Source organism: Cynocephalus volans, chromosome 12, assembly GCF_027409185.1.
Source record: "Cynocephalus volans isolate mCynVol1 chromosome 12, mCynVol1.pri, whole genome shotgun sequence".
Classification (NCBI taxonomy): Eukaryota; Metazoa; Chordata; class Mammalia; order Dermoptera; family Cynocephalidae; genus Cynocephalus; species Cynocephalus volans.
This window is the reverse complement of record NC_084471.1, coordinates 85,581,065-85,599,496: the sequence shown is the minus strand read 5'-3', so window position 1 is coordinate 85,599,496 and position 18,432 is coordinate 85,581,065. Positions and strand designations below refer to the sequence as shown.

Below are 18,432 nucleotides of genomic sequence, written 5' to 3'. Positions count from 1 at the left end.
TTGTTTATGTATATATATATCTCTAAAGAGTTTTTCTTGTTTATGTGCTTTATTAAAATGGATTCATTCTGTTCGAAGTCTTCTGGGATTTTTTTTTTTACCCAAATTTATTTCTCTTAAGTTTCATCCATGTTGTTCCATATAACTTTAGTTCCTTTATTTTCACTGCTATATACTATGTAATATTCAAATATAAGATTATGCCCCAGATCATGTAGTTATTTAACTATCAGTAGGTATTTAGGCTGTTGTCACGTATTTGCTATTATGAACAGTATTGCTAAGGAGCATTGTGATACAGTTTTTCAGTGGTATCAAGTCTTTATTTAGCAGTATTGCCTAGGGAAGGATTTTGTTGAGACTGGGTATATTTTTTACCTTATGAGTAATTCTTTAGATCTTCTTCTCATTTAAGCTATATAAATCATTTTGAGGTACATATTTCCCCATTTTCAGAAGAGGAAACTGTGGCTTACAGGAGTTTATGTAATTTGCCCAAGGCTGAATGAATAAGTTGTTATTGTTCAAATTATAATCCATTTCTGACTCCAATGCCTATGGCTTTTACTTAGGCAATAGTATTGTGAGGTCACAGAGGTATTGAACAATATGGCATAATCAGGGAATGTTAGCACAGTGTGACTGGAGTGAAGTTAGCACTTAATGGTGTCATTTCTGGCTTGGGCAAATAGTTCATAGAGGTTCTGTTAACTAAGGTGGAAAACATGAACCAAAGCAGGTATATATAAGATGATGGGTAAGTTTGATGTGCCTGTTGGACAGCTAAATGGAACTGTTTGATAGTAAGGTGAGTATACAGATTTGGAGGTTTACAGAGTGATTCGTGCTAGAGATGTGAATTTGGGTTTCATTAGCTTATAGGTGGTAATTTAAATAATGGGTTTTGAAAGTGGTAACCCAGAGTACTGTAGACAGTGAAAAGATGAGAAGGTATATGAAACAGTAAAACTTAAGGTGTAGTGGAGAAAGAGCCTGAAAAGGAAACAAGGAAAAAATAGTCAAAATGTTAAAAGGAAATCTAGGAGATCATGGTGTTGCAGAAAAATGGAGGGTAATTTTTATCATGTACTCTGGAGAACTAAAGAAAGATAAGATCCAAGGTGTTTATTTGATTTAATAGTAACTGAAAGGACAAATAGTATCTTGGAAAACAGATCCAGTAGACTGATGAGGATTGGGTTGAGGAAGAAAAAAATGGAGACAGGGATTATAAATTGTTCAAGATATTTGGTTATTTGGGGAAAGGATGATAGGGTGGTGGGTAGCTAGTGTAAGGTTGAGGGTACCTCCGTTTCCCTTCTCTACTTTCCTCCCTCACCCCTTTTTTTCCCCTCTTTTCTTTCTTTTCTTCCTCTCTCTCTCACTCTTCCTGTTTTCTACTCATTTTCTCTCTTTCTTTCCCTAATAGGAAGCACTTGGACATTTAATGTTATAGTATGAGAATTTAACCTGGGACAACATGATAATGTTTCTTAAATTATGGCAATAAATATGAATGGCTTAAAGAGATGTTAAAATATTTAGGTGTTAGATCAGAAAAATACGAGTTTCTTGAATCCAGGGCCATAGCCATCCATTTGTCCTTAAGTAAACACACTTGTCCAATAAATTTTAATAATCTTTAAAATAATGAAAATAATATCAACACTGTGATAAATGCTTTACATATTTTAGCCAGTTTAAACCTCATCAGCAATTCTATGCCTGTTTTATAGGTGTGGAAACCAAGGCACAGGGAAGTTAAGTAACTTGCCCATTGCTCTATTCCTGCTATGGCAATATGGTTCCAGAGTATATACTCTTAATCACAAGGCTGTATTCCTTCTCATTATACTATACTAATTATTTTCATACCTTTAAAAATTCGTGAGTAATATTTTTCATATAAATTATAATTCTGAATTAGAAGTTGGAATATTTTGACATTTTTGAGAACTCTCAGCATATACAATGGTGAAGATTAGAAAAGAATAATTTCTGAAAAAGATATACAAAGTCCAAACATGAGTTAAAATTTCAGTTTTATGTATTTGAGTTAAAAAAATTGAAATGGCTGTGGGTGAAGTTAGTTAGAATATCTTAATTATCTAGCATGGCACCTCATATCTAGAAAACACAATATTGCTATGTAATAAAAGTGTATATTAGATAATTAGATGATCTCTTAGAGTACCAATCAGAACTTGATATATTCTTTAGTTTGTTAATACCTAATGGCCTTATAAATGTCTTTCTTCAGGGAAAAATGCACTTTCCATTGTGAGCTGCCTTTCAGAATTTATGCTAGAACTTCGCTGACATTGCTACTGATGCCAATGTGGAATAAAGGTCTTTATAATTTAGAAATTCAGAATGTATAAATGGGTTACTGCTAAAAATGACTCAGTTACTCTCCTTAAATTTTATAACACATAATGAAAATTTGAATTTTTAGAAAGAACGTTTAAAAATAAAGTAATATAAACATACCTGTTTATTTTGCCCTCATCTATATTTTTGTCCATTATGCCTGGCAATTAGCTTTCCTTTCATGACCTTTGTATTTGAACCCTAATCACAATTTAATGATGGTTTGTTGTGAAACTAATCACAAATTATATTTCAACATTATTTTTCTATACAAACAATTCAGCAAACTAAAATTGACTATTTTAATATGAAAAATCTTTCGTTACAAAAGAACTTAATGCAGATGGTTGGGTTAGTTGTTTCAAAGTAATTGTTTATTCCTCCTCCTTGTTTTATTGTAATAAATGTTTAATTGGTTGATGTGCCTACTGGGTTGTAAGGTCATTGGGTACATAAGTGCATCTGTCTTGCTGACTGCTATCTCTTCAATGCCTAGTGCCTGAGCCTGGTACTAGTAGGCACTCTAGTGCCTTTTTCTAACTAAATAAATTTTTCTGACCTAAAGGAATGAGTATGTAACATATATGAATACTTTCTCTGGTTTGGAAATGTACTTCTTATGACAGTGTGTTAGTATATATATACTAAAACATTATGAAATTGTTTTGCTTGCTTGGATCTCACATGGAAATTTCATGTTAAATTTAGAAACACTGGTTTTAAATTTCAGGTAATGGTCCTTGAAGAATAGTCATAGAATTCTGATTTTTCAGTCTGTTTTTTCTTTTCTCACTCTTTTTCCCTTCTCTCCCTCTACTCTTTTTCTTCCCTTCGACCTACCCTGTCTATGTTTTCTATTTAATAATCCTGTCCTTTGTTTTTGTTGTTGTTCTACATCAGTGTCTGGAGTCCATCTTTCACCAGCTTCTCCTGAGATTGTACTGGACCATGACCACTCTTCTGCTTCGGCTGGCTGCCTCTCTTCTGATGCTATCATTTCATCACCAGAGAATACACATGCAGACAGCAGCACTGTGAGTCAAACTGTTCCTAAAGTATAGGTAAAGACAAATACATATTTAAGATCTTCTAGTCTAACGCTCTCCCAACTAAGCTATTTCGGCAGTTAAGACAAATACATATTTAAAGAGAGTTTGCATACTTAAAAAATTGCATACTGATCTAACTTATGCTTTTCTGATTTATTTTTTAACTTATTTTTCTAAAAAAAATATTTCTGAAATAAACGTTCTAATTTTGCAGCTATTATTTAGAATTCAAAACACTGGGTGATATATTTGTTTTTTGGCACAATTGCAAAGTGTTGAAGTAGGCATAGTTACCAAAATATGGTTTGAGTATCTCATTTATTGAAAATGACTTAGCTTTGCATTTCAAATCTTGAACTTCAAAAGAAAAAATAATTATAAAAAAGAATATTTCTTTTTTCAGTGAATCCGACCATAGGTTTCAGATATTAGAGTATTTATTTCAATTTTAGAGTAAAACCCAAAAAAGATGGCAGTCATAGAGTTCATTCTTTCAAATATTTGTTGAACCAGGTATTGTGCTAGATTTCCAAAGTGCTGTACACAATTTTGAGTTACCTGTTAATTTTGCTAGAAAGTGATGATCAATTAGAGGTCATTGATTAGTTTAAAATTCCGATTTACAATTTAAAATATAAACAAATTTTAGGCCTGTTTGCAAATTTAAGAACTAGTGAGTTTCAGATATGTCTATTTTTAATCACACACTTTCAAGCATAAGAAAAAGTAAGTTTTTTAGTACATTGCTAGCAAAATAATAAATGCTTTAGACTTTAAAGTTGAGAGTAACTTTTGTTTCCTACTGCAAAGATCAGGTTGTTGTAACAGTTTGAGGTCTTCTGTTGGTTTACTTAAAGGGTGAAATAATTTCAGAACCTTTGCTACAACTTAATTTCCAAATGTGGTTTCTGGTGCCCTTTGGATGTTTTCATTATTGGTGTAGTGTAAACTTTCCTCTCTTGTATGTGTTTTTTTTTTTTTAATGTGGTTTAGATTCAGCAATCAACACACACTCATCTGGATATCTCACTTTTTCCATTGGGTTTAACTGATGAGAAAAGTAATGGAACAATTGCTCTTGTGGATGATTCTGAGGATCCTGGAGCTAATGTATCAAACATACAGCTTCAGCAAAAAATTTCAAGTCTGGAGATTAAACTCAAACTGTCTGAAGAAGAAAAACAGAGAATTAAAAAGGTATGTTAACATTTGCCTAAGAAATAAATGTTTGAATTGCATATACTGGAAATTTGATATAATCCCAAACTCTGATTAAAAACTCATCAGAGGAAGAAGATATTGTCTTCCCTTGACTGTAGGTTTACATCATTCATATGAGCTTATCACTTGGGTAAGTCTATAATAAGAAATTTCTAGTCTCACTTTTAAAGATATGAACATCTCTTACTAGGTTTTTTTTTTTTTTTTTTCTTTTTTTTCCTGTAACGCTTTCCTTTCTGACTTATTTTTATTTACATTGAAAGCAGGTAGTATTATATTTCTTATGCAGATTTGAAGCTTTATAACATTGACTTCTCTATGAGAAGTCAGGCACCATGTGATAATTGACAAGAATACATAGATATACAGCCATTTATTAAATTAATTATTTATGCTCTCATTTCTCTTCCCTACAAATACATCTATAAAAAAGATTTTAACAAATCTATAGAAAGTGTATATGTAGAGATTGATTATGTTGATTGAAATTAGTTGAGATGCTCTTATTCATTTATTACAGTGGGTGATTTTAGTGTTATACCAATGTTTCTTATTGGTCTAGAAATTAGAATGAAGCATACAATTTATATTGTTAGATTTTAAACCGTACTTACTATGGGTTCTTTCCCTGAAAAATATTTTCTGACATGTTCATTAAAAAAACTGAGTATATTTTATGCCATCAATATTACAAAGGTTGTGTTTGGCTTTTTCTTTTAGGATGTAGAATCATTAATGGAAAAGCATAGTGTCTTAGAAAAAGGCTTCCTAAAAGAAAAAGAGCAAGAAGCCATTTCTTTTCAAGATAGATACAAAGAACTTCAGGTAAGCCCAGTGAAGTTAAAATTTAACATGTAGGCCTTTTGATGAAGCATATACTATAATTTCAAACAGTGTTCAATAAATATGTTATGAATGAAGAATCAGATAATTGCTGAGATACGTAAAATGTTGACCAACATGGGTGAAATACTGCTATTTTGAAAAGTATAAATCTGTAAAAAAAACTTGAGGATTAGTAGTTTGAGGCTCAAACAGTGTGGTGAAAAATATTCTGTTTCTGCTGGATAAACTTTGGGACTGCTCATTCTGATTTTTATTATTATACTTATATTTAAAGAATTTAGAATCCTATAAACCCAAAACTGAGATATTTAACCTTTTTAAATAAATTGTAGTCAATATCTCTTCTTATTATCCTTCCCATATTTTCTTAATAAACTTGTTTCTTTTGTAGTCTTCCCCATCCCAGTAAATGTCTGTGAGGAGGAGAGGTACCTTATTACTGTGCAATGTGTGTCTATATTGACACCATGGGAGAAGGGGAGGCCTTGTTACCTCTGGATGGTTGTGAAAGTTCTGGCTTCCTATTCAGCTTCCCCTGCAACAGGAAAGAAGTAGGAGCAAGCCTCTTTACCTTTAGGTGGGGATAAAAGACCTAAAACTACCTCCAGAACTGCTTGGTTTTCTCTAATACTATGTCAGGGGGAGTCTAGGGGTACCTCATTGCAGGTGGGCGAGAGTGGAAGTCCAGGCTCTGCAGTTGGCCTTTGCTGGCAGAGATGGTTTAAAAAAAAAAATGCAAAACTTGGAAATAAGGAAAACAGTGAGCAGTTTATCTTTTCAGTGTCCTATGGGGACATTGTTAAATAGTTCTGCTCCAGGACTGTTTAGGAGAATTTATGAGGGTATTTCAAATAGGTCATAGACAGATTCATAGTATCTTTTATAATTCTATTTTTCCATGACTTTTTGAAGTGTACTTTTAGTTTACTTGACTTATTGTTTACTATTGATTAGAAGTCTCAGAGGTGCAGCCATGTTTTTTTCTATGGTATTTGCCTGGTGTAGGGTGTTTAGTGTCTAAATGTTTTCTGTTTTGCTGGGTTGCCCCTTTCATGGTCCTTTGGCTAGAGAGGGATAGCTTTTCTTGGGGCCTTTTTTGTGCCCATTAGTATTTCCTGGTTGCTGACCATTTGTATGAGGCTAAAAGAAAACTCATAGCAACTTTTTAAGTTTTAGTTATTCTTTGTTGTAGCTGAATCAGGAAATTGATTTCACAATGAAATACATTAATTTAAAGCAGGTAATTTTTAAGTTACTTTTTTTTTAAGGAAACAGTTTAATCATCTGTCATGGAGTCATTGTAGATAGAGGGAAGGTGAATTAAAAATATGGGTAACTAAAATGGGAGATAATCCATAAATCTCCATATCTGCTTTATGCTTACCAAGTTTGTGCATATGTATGTGTATGTGTTAGCTATTCTGGAAATGTGTTTTCAACAAAAATATTTAAATTGTGTTGTAAAAAATATTTAAATTAAATTGTAATGTAAATTGTGCTGAATTTCTAAATTCAGCAAGAATTTAGAAAATCTTAAGCTTCACTCTTTGACCTCTTTTCTATAATTTATTTCTTCCTGGGGATATAGCCTTTTTTTCGAAGTGGTACAAAGTTAGTTTTATCTAATAATTTCTTAGGAATAGGTGATGTGATTAAATTTGTGAATGTCAGAGGAGACCACTGTATGTTAAATATGTGTAGGATGAAATATTAGTGAATTTTAAAATAGTGAATATATATTAAATTTCTTGTTTGGATTTATGGTCTGCAAGTCAACCCTCAGATATTTGAAAATCAATATACTTACTATATTTTCTGCAGAATATGGCAATCTATATGTTTTTATATTAGGGTATTTAACATCTAGATCTTCTAAGTAGTTGTGGAACTTAATGAAATAAAAAAAGTTTTCTTTTCTGCTATTGATGATGACAGGAGGCATATATTGGTGCCTGCATTTCAGTGGTATCCTAAGTAAAGCAAAACATTTAGGAATATGAAAAGATGGTACTTGTTTTAGTTCGTTTTGTGTTGCTATAACAGAAATACCTGAGACTGGGTAATTTATAAAGGAAAGAGGTTTATTTGGCTTATGATTCTGGGACAGCTGCAACTGGCGTGAGTCTCAGGCTGCTTCTACTCATGGCGGAGAGTGGCAGGCAGCTGGCGGGTACAAGCAGATCACATGGCGAGAGGAAGCAAGAGAGAGAAGCGAGAGAGAGAGAGAAGGTGCCAGGGTCTTTTTAAGCAACGAGCTCTCGCGGGAACTAATAGAGTGAGAACTCACTCATTAATCCCTCCTCCCCCAGGGAGAGCATTAATCCATTTATGAGGGATCCACCCCCATGACTCAATCAGTTTCCAACAGGCCACATTGGAGATCAAATTTCCACATGAGTTTTGGAGGGGACAACACATCCAAACTCCATCAGTATTGACATGAATAGATTAAATTAGCTGAGAAGCCCTTATTAAAAAATGTTAGTATGTATATGTACTTATGAAAATAGTATGTTTATTCTGGCAAATGTGGACAGTACAGAAAAAAGAAAACAAAATTCATACCTGTTTATTACCTTGAAAATTCTAAGTATTTTTCTGATTTCAGAATGTAGGGATTTGAATTTTGAAGGGAAGTCTACCCCTCTACTTAGGCCAGTGTTGGATGTGCCTTTGTCAAGATTTTACTGTGACCAGAGAGAGAGTAATTAATAAAAGGGATGTCTGAAAAATATTCAAACGAAGTTTTTTTAAAGCAATGTTAACTATTCCAGAGAATTCTAGCAGTGTTATTTTATGTGATATGGTCTGCTTGTCAGGATAGGTGGAGAGGTGTGAATGTGCTCCAGGAGAGGGAAATAATGAATACTTTGAACACTACAATACAATGGGAGTGGGTACTACATCCTCTTTCCATTTTATGTCCAGGGTGTGTAGCCTAACCAGAGGAAGAAGAGTGAGTCATGCTGCATTTGCCAGAGATAGCTATTTAAAGGACTTTCAAGAAACTTGAATACTGAACTCCTCACCTTAGTACAATTTGAGTTCTGATCCCTTTTGTCTTTCTCTGACTCTCATAGCAAGTGGGTCAACACCTATGATGAGCACCAAGGAAACCTGGTAGTTTCTCAGATAGTACATGCCATAATGCTGCCATGTTTAAAAAAAAAGGAAGAGACATAGCTGGTAACTATGGTACCTATGGCTAGCTTTGGGAATTTTCTGTGTAAGCTTTTTAAAGACTGGGCCTATTCTTTCAAATTCCATTTCCTATTGAAATGCCTCCTGGTTATAGTAGCTTGGTCATTCTGCTTGAGAATTTAAAAAAATACTGCTGTGTGAAAACAAAGTATTTCAGAGGAACTTAAACTTTCCTAATAAATGGATTTATACAGCTTTAGATGATTACTACCTTTTTTTTGTTGCTGATTTCACTGATCATATTAAGTATTAATAGAAATTATTTTCAATATTTTTATGCAATATTTTAAAATGAGTACTAGTAACATGTTGAACTGTTGAGCCCTTGGGCAGAGGCTAATGTGGTAATTGTGCTTTATGGCATTTGGTTAAGGGCAGATTATATCAGTGGCTTGATGCTCTGGGAATATTTAGCTTGATGACCTGGAATATGGGGATTTACCAGTTCTGCACAGATATCAAAAGTATAGTTTTCACTGTTATGTAGTAGTAGAGAATGCTGGAGGAAACACGCATTAAGCATAGCTTGAAGACGTCCTGTTTATTCACCTATTTTTTAGCACAATTAACAATACTCTGAAGAGGAGGAAAAGATGAAAGAAGAATAAGATTTTATGTTTTAGTTGGTCTTATATGCCTTTCTTTTAGTACTACATTTTAGATGGTATTACATCTTGGGAAATGAATAAATTTCAGTTGTTAGGAAACCCATTCTATTCATAGCCCTCAAAGAGAGTCACTATGAGGGGAAAGTCATTTTAAGTTACAGCAAATTATTTTCTTTCTTATTCCAACTGTTTGAATGATTGAATTATCAAATCCACAGGTTAAATACTAAGATTTGGAAGATCTCTTTGTCAAACTGTGTTATAAAAGTAAACGCTGTCATAGCAAGCATTTATGTTGAATAATTTAAAGCAACATGTTTATATAATCTAGAAAAGTTTATTCCAAATAGACAGGGTATTTTACTTAATGTGTCAGTTGTATATTTTTAAAAGTAAGAATTTCAGATCAAAAAAATAATATTTAAAATATTGCTTTTAATAGTAATTTTCACTAATTCTTTATTTCATCTCTTTTGATTCACTGACTTGACTTCCTTTAAATTCTAAGACAATAGTTCTTATTCCAGGCTTACATTATAATCTCCTGGAAAGCTTTAAAAAAAAGGCTCTACTGCCTCACATCACTTAAATAGTGTTCAGACTTATTACTTACTCCTCATCCTATGCTCCGTTCACCTAGTTCTTGTTCTCCTCAACAGGTAACTACCATTGATTTATTTTAATCCTTCAGAGTCTTTTATAATTCATGCAAAATTCAACTACAAATATATATATATATCCTCTCTTCTTTCCTATACAGATGATAGTATAGTAAATATACTTTATTTATACTTACTTAAGAATATTTCTTGTAAGCCTTTCTGCAGTGGTTCACAAAGAGATTACTTACTTTGTTTCTTTCCATGGGTATCCGAAATATATTACTTCATTTTCTTCTATCATAAAGAATTGCTGTCAAAGTCTAATGTCAATTTAACTCTTTTTCCAACTTCTTGTTCTCTAAAGTCTAGTAACTTACTACAATATATCATGGGTTTAGTCATTCTGACTTTATTTTCATAGGTTCATAATGTGTCCTTTTAATATATATAATTTCAGTCTCCTTTTAAAAAAATTTTTGGGGAGATTTTATTATACTATAACTTTAATATGTTTTATTCTTACTGTATTTTTTTTCCTTATGGTGACTCCTATTATTTATATATTGGATAGTCTTTGTCTTTTATATTTGTCCTTTTAATCTTGAATCCTTTTAATCTCTTCCTTCATTTCTTTTTGATCTAAAATGTGTTTCCCCTTTTATTCTAGTTTTCTCAAAATACTTTCTTAGCTTATTTGGTCTTAAGTTCTTTCTAGTTTAATTGTCACTTCTGATATGAATTTATTCTGTTAGAATTCTTTTCTGTCATCTCTCATGTCATTTCTGAGTTTTTCAAATTCTGACTTGTTGTTCTTTAACCTACTTTATCATTTTCCTAATATATTTTAGCTCACTTTAAGATATGTGTTGAGTTTTCAATTTATCTTTTTAACTTTTTTTTTTTTTTTTTTTTTTGCTGTGCTTTTATTTTCTGTAAGGCTGTCATTCTGTTCTTTTTTTCATGTAATAACATTATATGGGATTAGACTAATACTTTCTTGTTATTTGTTTTTACATGAATTTAGGTCTCTTGAATTTTTTAAATGAGGGAGTGATTTCAGATCATGTTTTTTTCCCTCATGATTTTAAAGTGCTGTCATCTATGTTTTATCATGTTAAAAAAATGTGGTGGTAAAATTTTTAGAATTTTTTTTGATTCTGTTCCCTTCTTCCACTTTTATCCTCATCCTCTTTTTTCCTCTCTTTATATTTTCTCTGGCTTGGTTAATATGGATTCTATTCCCAGCAATTTGTCCTTAGTGTGAGGCTTTGTCTTGTACGTATTTAGAGGTTATTGGGCTCAGTGTATCCTGGGCCATTGACACTCTACTGAGGATCATTTGTACTTACCCCTAATTAAAAAGTATAGGTCTCTGTCAGTTTCAGCGGCTGACCTTTTAATGAGTATCTGTTAGCTATTTTAGAGTTCTCATGTCTGTCTGATGTTCTGTTGATTTTATCTTTCCTCTTGTATAGATATGATGCCATAGAGGACCTGGGAATATTGGTGGTTTGTCTTTATCTGCTTATATTTTGGCACTCACAGGGTTATTGTAACATGTTTTTGTGATAGATATTGAATGAGTTTGGTTCTACTTTTCTTTAGGTATTCTATGTGTTTTTGTGAGAGTGTTTTGAGAGATCTAAAAACTGTACCATCACTACTACCATGTTCTTTGTATCTTCTCACTGTTAATTACTAATAAAGAGAATTATCTGTGATGAGAAAGATTAAATATGTGCTTTCCCTGAGGATGCTTACCTGTTTATGAAATTAGTAGTGGATTGCTGGGACTGGGAGGTCTTAATTTTGTCTTATTAAAATTTGAGGGAAAAGACTGTTTTATTCACTTTTGTATACTATTGTTTGGCACTTGTAGGTATTTATGAGAATTGTTGAAGAAAAAAGGGTTGGAGAATAAAAAACTACTTTGGAAAAAAACTTCTTTATTCTTTGTTTTCATCTTTCATTTTATAGAAAGAGTAATATATTACATTAATATGAGAGTCACTAAATTTCACCTTTTATTCCATTTTTTTAAGAGAAAATGATAAACTATTTTCCACCCCGCTGTGGGAAGAGCAGTGTTTACAAGCATATCTATGAGGTCACTACTCATTTGATTTTATTCTTTGAAACAAGTAACTTGTATTTTATCTTTTTATGTGTATCTGTAAGTACAGATCACCAACAGTGTGGTTGATGTTCCTAATAAGGACCTTAAGTCATGCCCTTTCCCACCAAAATATTAAATTTAGAATCAACACTTCAGTTTTATACTGTTTCACCATCTTTATTACCTAACAGCGGTTAGCAAATAAAACAACAAAAAAAATGGAGGGCCATTTAAAAAAAATAAAAATGTATTTTTTCATGGTGAAAATAGCTGTAACTCTTTCATGTATAAAAAGAAAAACAAACCCTAGCTTAATGTATACAGTTTAAACAGTGAAAAATTGATAAACATTTTGAGAAAGCATCCCTATTTCAAAGTTACTATCTAAATAGGCAGCTTTTTTTAAGAAGAAAAATCATTTATTATTATTTTTAAAAATTTATTTATTTCTAATTGAAACATAATTGATTATACACATCTGTGGGGTACTGTGTTGAATATCAATACCTGTGTGCAATATGTGATCCTCAAAACAGGATAATTACTATATTTATCATTATACAATGTAATCATTTTTTCTGGCCCTTTACCAATTTCTCACAAACTCCCAGTCCCTCTCCCCCTTTCCCACCTCTGGTGGTGTCAGTTCTGTTCTCTCCTTTTGAAAATTCAACAAATTATTGTGATTGTTGAATCTTTCTTCTTTTCTTCTTTTATTTTTTTAGCTTCCACATATGAGTGAGGACATGTGGTATTTTTCTTTCTTTGCCTGGCTTATTTCACTTAACATAATTTTCTCTAAGTTTATCCACATTGCTATGAATGGCAGAATTTCACTCCTCTTTATGGCAGAGTAGTATTCTATTGTGTATATGTACAGCATTTTCCTTATCAAATTGTCCGTCAGTGTACATTTAGGTTGGTTCTAACTCTTGGCTATTGTACATAGAGTTGTGATAAACATGGGAGTGCAGGTGTCTCTTCAACACAATGATTTCTATTACTTTGGGTTTATAACCAGCAGTGGGATTGCTGGGTAATATGGCAATTCTATCTATACTTGTTTGAGGAACCTCCATGCTGTTTTCTATGATGGGTGCACTAACTTATAGTCGCACCATGTAGAAAGGTTCCTGTTTCACTACATCCTTGCCAGCATTTGTTTTTCTCTGTCTTTTTGATACTGGACAGTCTGACGTAAGATGATATCTCAGTGTGGATTTGATTTGCATTTCCCTGCTGCTTAGTGATATTGAGCATTTTTTTTAATGCACCAGTTGGCCATTTGTATATCTTCCTTTAAGAAATGCCTATTCAGCTCCTTTGCTCATTTTTTAATTAAGTTACATGTTTTTTTACTGTTAAGTTGTTTGAGTTTCTTGTATATTATAGATATTAATCCCTTGTTGAATTCATGGTTTGTGAATATTTTCTCCGAATCTGCAGGTTGTCTTTTCACTCTGTTAACTTTTTCTTTTGCTGTGCAGAAGATTTTTAGTTTGATATAATCCTATTTGCTTATTTATTTATTTATTTATTTATTTATTTATTTATTTATTTTGTTGCCTGTCCTTTTGGGGTCTCATTCATAAACTGTTTGCTCAGTCCTACGCCTTGGAGTGTTTCCGTATGTCATCCTTTCGTAGTTTTATACTTTCATATCTCCTATATGTCTTTAATCCATTTTAAGATGATTTTGGTATATGGTGAGAGGTACAGGTCTAGTTTCATTCTTCTACATATTGATGTCCAATTTTCCCAGCAACACTTATTGAAGAGGCAGTCCTTTCCCCAATGTATGCTCCTGTTGCTTTTGTCAAATATCAGTTGGCTGTAAGTATGTGTGTTGATTATCTATTCTGTTCCATTGGTCTGAGTGTAATGCTAGTATCATGCTATTTTGGTTACTATAGCTTTGTAGTATAATTTGAAGTTAGTTGTTTAATGCCTCCAGCTTTATTTTCTTTTGCTCAGGATTGCTTTGGCTATTTGGGATATTTTGTTCTTTTGAATATTAGGATTGTTCTTAATATTCATCTGAAGAATGTTGTTGGTAGTTTGAATGGGATTGCATTGAATCTGTAGATCACTTTGGGTAAGTGACATTTTCACAGTGTTAATTCTCACAATCCAAGGGCATGGAATGTCTTTCTATCCTTCTATGTCCTCTTTAATATCTTTCATCAGTGGTTTATAGATCTTATTGTAAAGAACTTTCACCTCCTTGGTTAAATTTAATCCTAGGGTTTTTTTGTTTGTTTGTTTGTTTTGTGACTATTGTAAAGGGCTTGTTTTGTTGATTTCTTTTTCTGCTACTTCATTATTGGAGTATAAAAAATACTACTGATTATTATGTGTTGATTTTATACCCCGCAACTTTACTGAATTTGTTTATCAGTTCTAGGAGTTTTTTGGTACAGGTTATAGATTTTTCTATGTATAGGATCATGTCATCTACAAATAGGGACAGTATGACTTTGTCTTTTCCAATCCGGATGCACTTTATTTCTTTCTCTTGCCTGATTGCTCTGACTCGTACTTCCAGTACTATGTTAAATTGGAGTGGTGACAGTGGGCATCCTTGTCTTGTTCCTGTTCATAAGGAAAAAGGCTTCAGCTTTTCAGAATTATATTCAGAATGATATTGGTGGTTGGTTTGTCATATGTGGCTTTTATTGTGTTGAGATATTTTCCTTCTCTACCTAATTTGCTGAGTCTTTATAATGAAGGGATGTTGAATTTTGTCAAATGCTTTTTTCTGTGTCTATTGAGATAATCATATGATTTTTGTAGGTTTTTCTTTTTTTTCTAGTATTGTTATTTTTTGATTTTTTGTCTGGCTTTGGTACCAGGGTGATGCCGGCCCCATACAATGAATTTGGGAGAATGGCCTCTGTTTCAATTTTTTGGAATAGTTTAAAGAGAGTTGGTATTAATTCCTCTTTAAAGGTCTGGTAGCATTCAGCAGTAAAGCCATCTGGTTGTGGTGATCGGCTTTTCTTTGTTGACAGACTGCTGATTACTGCTTCTATCTTGTTGCTTGTTATTGGTCTGTTCAGGTTTTCTGTTTCTTCTTGGATCAGTCTTGGTAGTTTGTATGTGTCCACAAATTTATCCATTTCCTCCATGTTTTCAAATTTGCTGGTATATGGTTGTTTGTAATAGTCTATAATAATTTTTTGTATTTCTGTGGAATCTGTTGTAATGTCTCTTTTTTCATTTCTGATTTTTGTTTTTTGGGGTCTTTTCTTGTTATTTATTTATTTATTTTGTTAACCTAGCTAATTGTCCATTTTGTTTATCTTCTCAAAAAACCGACTTTTTGTTTCACTGATATTTTGTATTGTTCTTTTCTATCTCTATTTCATTTAGTTCTGCAAAGATCTTCCTTCTTTCTTTTTGTCAATTTTGGGATTGGCTTGATCTTGTTTCCATAGTTCTTTGAGGTGTAGCATTAGGTTGATTATTTGAAATCTTTCTATTCTTTTGATGTAAGATTTCATTGCCATAAACTTACCTCTTAGTACTGCCTTTGCAGTATCCCACAGGTTTGGTTTGTGTCTTTATTTTCATTAGTCTCAAGAAATTATTTGATTTCCTGTTTAATTTCTCCTTTGACCTGTATGTCATTCCAGAAAGTGTTGTTGAATTTCCACGTATTTGTATAAGTTCCAGAGTTTTGCTTGTTATTGATTTCTAATTTTAATCTGTTGTGGTCTGAAAAGATACTTGCAATGATTTCAATTTTTCAAATTTGTTGAGGCTTGGTTTGTGACCTAACATGTGATCTATCATGGAGAATGTTCCATGTGCTGATGAGAAGAATGTATATTGTATAGTTGTTGAATGAAATGTCCTATACATATCTGCCAGGTCCAGTTGGTGTAAAGAGTAGTTTAAATCCTGCGTTTCTCAGTTGATTTGTTTCCTAGATAATCTTTTCAGTGGTGAGAGAGGGGTGTTCCGTTCCCCTACTATCATCATATTGTAGTCTTTGTCTTTGTTTAGGCCTAATAGTGTTTGCTTTATATATCTGGGTGCTTGGTGTTGGGTACATATATATTCATGACTGTTATGTCTTCTTGCTGGATAGATCCCTTTATCATTACATAGTGGCCCTCTTTGTCTCTTTTTTTGGTTTTGGTTTAAAGTCTATTTTATCCAATATAAAAATACCTACTCCTACTCATTTTTGGTTTCCATTTGTGTGGTATATCTTTTTCCATCCCTTCACTATCAGTCTGTGTGTGTCTGCCTTGGGTTGAGTGTCCTCTAAGACTTAATTCCCACAGTTACTGTTGAATAACTGAATAACTGATTAAGAACTCCTATTATGGTAATTGAATGGTGGGGCCTTGAAGAGGTGATTAGATTGTAGGACCATGCTGTAGTGAATGGATTAATAATGTTGGTCATGGGCATAGTTCTAAGGGCTTTAAAAGAAGAGCGTACGAGAGCTTAATGTCTTCTGCTCTGCCATTTTCTGCCATGTGAGACCCCTGGGTCACTGTTGTTACCACTGAGGACTTCACTAAATGTGTTCCCTGGACATTGGAGTTCCCAGCCTCCAAATGTGTAAGTAGTAAGTTTTCTTTTCTTTATAAAATACCAACTTCCAGTTGTTTTGTTATAAACAACAGAAATGGATTAATATAGTGTCTTTACAGGTGAGATGAGTCTCTTGAATGCAGTATATAGTTGGGTCTAACTTTTTAACCCATTCAGTCAGTGTGCGTCTTTTGCATGGGGGGTTTAATCCATTTACATTTAGGGTTGTTACTGAAAGGTATTGTCTTACTCCTTGCATTTCATTGATTTTTGTTTGGATGTTTTAAATATCTTTTGTTCTTTTCTTCCCCTTTTATTGTTTGTCTTTGGTGTTTGTTGGTTTTTTGACATGGTAAAATTTGGTTTCTCTTTCTTGTTTTCATTTTTATTCTGCTAGTGGGTTTTGTTCTTTCTTGTGTATTTGTGGTAGTGATTATCATTGTTTGATTCTAGATGCAAGACTCTCTTGAGGATTTCTTTCAGGGCTGGTTGTGTAGTGGTGAATTCATGCAGTTTTTGATTGTCTGGGAAATACACCATTTCTCTTTCATTTCTAAAGGTAGCCTTTCTTTGGTATAGTATTCTTAGCTGGCAGTTTTTCTCTTTTTAGTATTTAGAATATATCATTCCATTTTCTTCTGGCCTGGAGAGTTTTTGTTGAGGAGTCTGCTGTTAGTCTGATGGGGGCTCCCTTATAGTTGACTTGATGGTTTTCTCTTGCTGCTTTTAAGATTCTCTCTTTGTCTTTGAGCTTTGTCAGTCTGACTATGATGTATCTTGGAGAGGATCTTTTTGGACTGAATTTGTTTGGTGATCTTTGAGCCTTCTGGATCTGAAAGTCCGTGTCTCTCCCTAAACCTGGGATGGTTTTTGATATTTCATTGAATAGGTTTTCAGTGCCTTTTCTTTTCTCCTCCCCTTTTGGAACACCCATGATTTGGATGTTTGTGCACTTCAGGTGGTCTGCTAACTCTCTTAGATTTTCTTCGTTTTTTAAAATTCTTTTTTTTTTTTTTTTTTTTGTCAGTCTGGGTTATCTCAAAAAGACTATATTTGAGATCAGAGATTCTTTCTCATGCTTGCCGTTACTTGCTGATTAAACTCCTGGTTGTATTTTTTTTTAATTTCATTGAATGAATCCTTCATTTCCAGGGTTTGTGCTACATTCTTTTTTAATGTATTAATCTCTTTGTAAATTTCCTTCTTCATATCCTGTATATATTTTTTCTCATTACGTTATATTGTCTGAGTCTTTTCATATCTCATTGACTTTCCTTAAGATTGTTTCTCAGAAATCCTTTTCAGTCATTTCAAGGGTTTCTTACTTTCTGTGGTCTGTACTTATGAATTACCATACTCCTTTGGTGGTGTCATATTTTCTTGGTTTTGTGTAGTTCCAGTATCTCTACATGATGTCTGGTCCTCTGGTAGAGCAGTTGCTTCTACTATTACTCTGGAGTGGGTTTTGAAGAGAGATGACTTCTTTTTCAGGTCTCTGCTGGTGACTGTCCTTTTGTTAGTATAGTTGATTGGGTGGTGGGCTGCCTGCATGGTGGTCGTGGCTGCTACTGTTGCCACAAGCTGCTCCTGTGGTGGCAGTGGCTGTGGTAGTGGCTGCGGTGGACTACCCACTTGGAAGCGGTGCTTTCAGTGTGCTCCTGCATTCTTCTGGGTGGGGTTGCTTCCCATTGCTCCTGCCTGTGACCCTGGGCATGCTCCTGCCTTCTGCTGTACAGTGGGGGCTGCCCATTGGCTCCTGCCTAGGACACCAGGCATGTTCCTGTCTTGCCTATGGTGGTGGCTGCCCTAAATGGGAATTTTTTAAATGTTGACCCTTTAGTCTCAACAAATGAAGAGAATTTGTGATGTGT

The 18,432-nt window shown here is 33.4% G+C and overlaps 1 protein-coding gene across 1 annotated transcript in view; it reads left to right on the top strand.

The window, feature by feature from the left end:
• CCDC91 (coiled-coil domain containing 91) overlaps positions 1-18,432 on the top strand; it is a 367,928-nt gene that overhangs the window by 120,252 nt on the left and 229,244 nt on the right. Inside the window, exons 4-6 of the mRNA XM_063075363.1 lie at positions 3,271-3,404; positions 4,413-4,616; positions 5,361-5,465. Of these exons, the coding sequence (XP_062931433.1) occupies positions 3,271-3,404; positions 4,413-4,616; positions 5,361-5,465 (443 nt within the window). The remainder of the gene's footprint in view (positions 1-3,270; positions 3,405-4,412; positions 4,617-5,360; positions 5,466-18,432) is intronic.